The sequence below is a fragment of the Egretta garzetta genome, unplaced genomic scaffold, assembly GCF_000687185.1.
Source record: "Egretta garzetta isolate BGI_Z169 unplaced genomic scaffold, ASM68718v1 scaffold683, whole genome shotgun sequence".
Lineage (NCBI taxonomy): Eukaryota > Metazoa > Chordata > Aves > Pelecaniformes > Ardeidae > Egretta > Egretta garzetta.
Genome location: NW_009259045.1, coordinates 4,176 through 6,240, shown reverse-complemented (window position 1 = coordinate 6,240; position 2,065 = coordinate 4,176). Strand labels below are relative to the sequence as shown.

Genomic DNA, 2,065 nt, shown 5'->3' with positions numbered 1-2,065 from the left:
GGACCGGGGGGAGGGGAAGGGGGTTGCAGCCGTGTTGCGCCCCACGAGCACGTCCCGGTGCTGGCTGGGAACAAAAGCTGCTCTGAGCAGCCACTGGAAGCTGGAAGGGGCCTTGGGAAGCTGCTCGCTTGCTTTTCTTTTTTTTTTTTTTTTTTTTTTTTAAATAATGGAAAATATAATGACAGTGCCTAAATTAAAATAATAAAAGAAAGCAGCCGAAAAGCCAACCCAAAATAGGAGAGAAACCCACGTTTCAGGCTGAAAGGGAACAGGCAAGGGATGAAAGGGAAAGCAGAGGCGCTGCGCCCCCTCAGGACCCCCGAGGGGCCCCGGCCCCCAGCAGCCCAAAAATGTTCCCCTGTGCGTCCCCCCTCCTTGCTGGCTTCGCTCCCTTGCACCACACCCAGCGCTGCTGCGTCAGGGGCCACATCCTGCGGGGTCCAGCCCCGGGGGGTGAGAAGGAGCCTCCTCCTCCCCCTGCCCAGAACCGGAGCATCCCTGGGGATCCCAAACTGGAGCACTCCCAGGGACCCCAAACCAGAGCATCCCTGGGAATCCCAAACCAGAGCATTCCTGGGCATCCGGAGCATCCCCAGGCTCCCGGCCACGGGGGGACACGGGAGGTGCCAGCTCCCCGTCTCTGCCGCAATGGCGGGGCCGGGCCAGATCCAGTTGCCGAATTCCAGGCCGTCTGGCCAAGAGACGCTGCTCCGCTCCCGATTCTCCCTCCGGACAACCTGCCGGAGGAGGAAAACAACCGCTCCTCGAACATGGACAAGCCAGAGGCAAGAGACACCCCCCCAGCCCCTCCCAAAGTTGGGGCGCTGGGGGCTATCGCTGTGTGTCCCCCGGGAAAGGGGCCAGCAGAAGCCAGGATTTGGGGAAAAAAGAGTGGGAAAAGGGAGGGGGCCTGCCCAGAGCAATAACACTTGCTTTCCAACGTGAGCCAGAGCCCAGGGACAGCGGAGCTCCGCCGCGCTGGGGTGGCTTCGGGGCAGCCCTCGACGATGCCCATTCCTGTCCCAGTTGCTTTTTAGCCATATTTTTTAAGAGTTGCATCTCAATATCTCACTGTTTAAAGGGAACTGGGTCTGGAAAAAACATCCATGCCCCTTTTTCAAGCTATTTTTGAACCCTTTGGCCTTCGTTCCTCTTCAGGTTCCAGACCATAAATAATAATAACAACACATTTAAAGCCTTTATGCTGACAGCTCGCTGAATCTGCCAGAGCCTTTTAATTCTCCAGATGTCGAAAATCTGACTCAAAAACTTGAAGTTTGGTAAATATTTTGTGTGTTTTTAATTTCACGGCGATTGCTTTTTATATCACATGAAGCAGCAGAATAAAAATACAAAGTGGAACAGCTATTCCTGGCGCTGCGGGGGGGGGAAAGGAGAGGAGGTGCCCACCGGCCTCATGTGCCAGCATGCGGCCGGAGCATCCCCGGGGCTGGGCTGTCCGTGCCAGGGCTCTGTGCCAGGGGTCTCAGCGGGTGGGTGGTACCGGCACGCAGCCAGCTGTGGAAACACCACGACTGCAGGAGGCCCCTGCAGCCCCCCCGGCTCTGACCTGGCCTGGGCTGCTCCATCTTGGCCAGACTTGGATTTATTTGGGTGCTCAGATCTGGTGTCAGGCGCAGTGACATCCCCAGCTGCAGTGTGCTGCCCTTACCCCCCATCCCATATCCCATATCCTGTATCCCACACCCCCCATCCCATATCCCATATCCTGTACCCCCCCCATCCCATATCCCATATAATGTATCCCACACCCCCCATCCCATATCCCATATAATGTATCCCACACCCCACATCCCGTATTCCGCACCCCATGTCCCACATCATTCATCCCATATTGCCGTATCCTGCATCCCATATCCCATAGCTGGCATCCTATATCCCATACCTCACATGCCATACCCTATCTTCTGCATCCCGCATCCCACACCCTGCATCCCACACCTCACATCCTATAGCCCGCATCCCACAGCCACATCCCAATCCTATAGCACATATCCCATATTCCAATATCACATCCCGCTTCCCGTGGCCCCCACCGCCTCTC

General features: G+C 56.6%; 1 protein-coding gene across 1 annotated transcript in view; it reads left to right on the top strand.

The window, feature by feature from the left end:
* The window catches only part of LOC104122887 (cartilage intermediate layer protein 2-like), a 20,417-nt gene extending 19,156 nt beyond the window's left edge, over positions 1-1,261 (top strand). Inside the window, exon 6 of the mRNA XM_035890637.1 lies at positions 1,247-1,261. Within this exon, the coding sequence (XP_035746530.1) occupies positions 1,247-1,261 (15 nt within the window). The remainder of the gene's footprint in view (positions 1-1,246) is intronic.
* Positions 1,262-2,065: the final 804 nt, after the last annotated feature.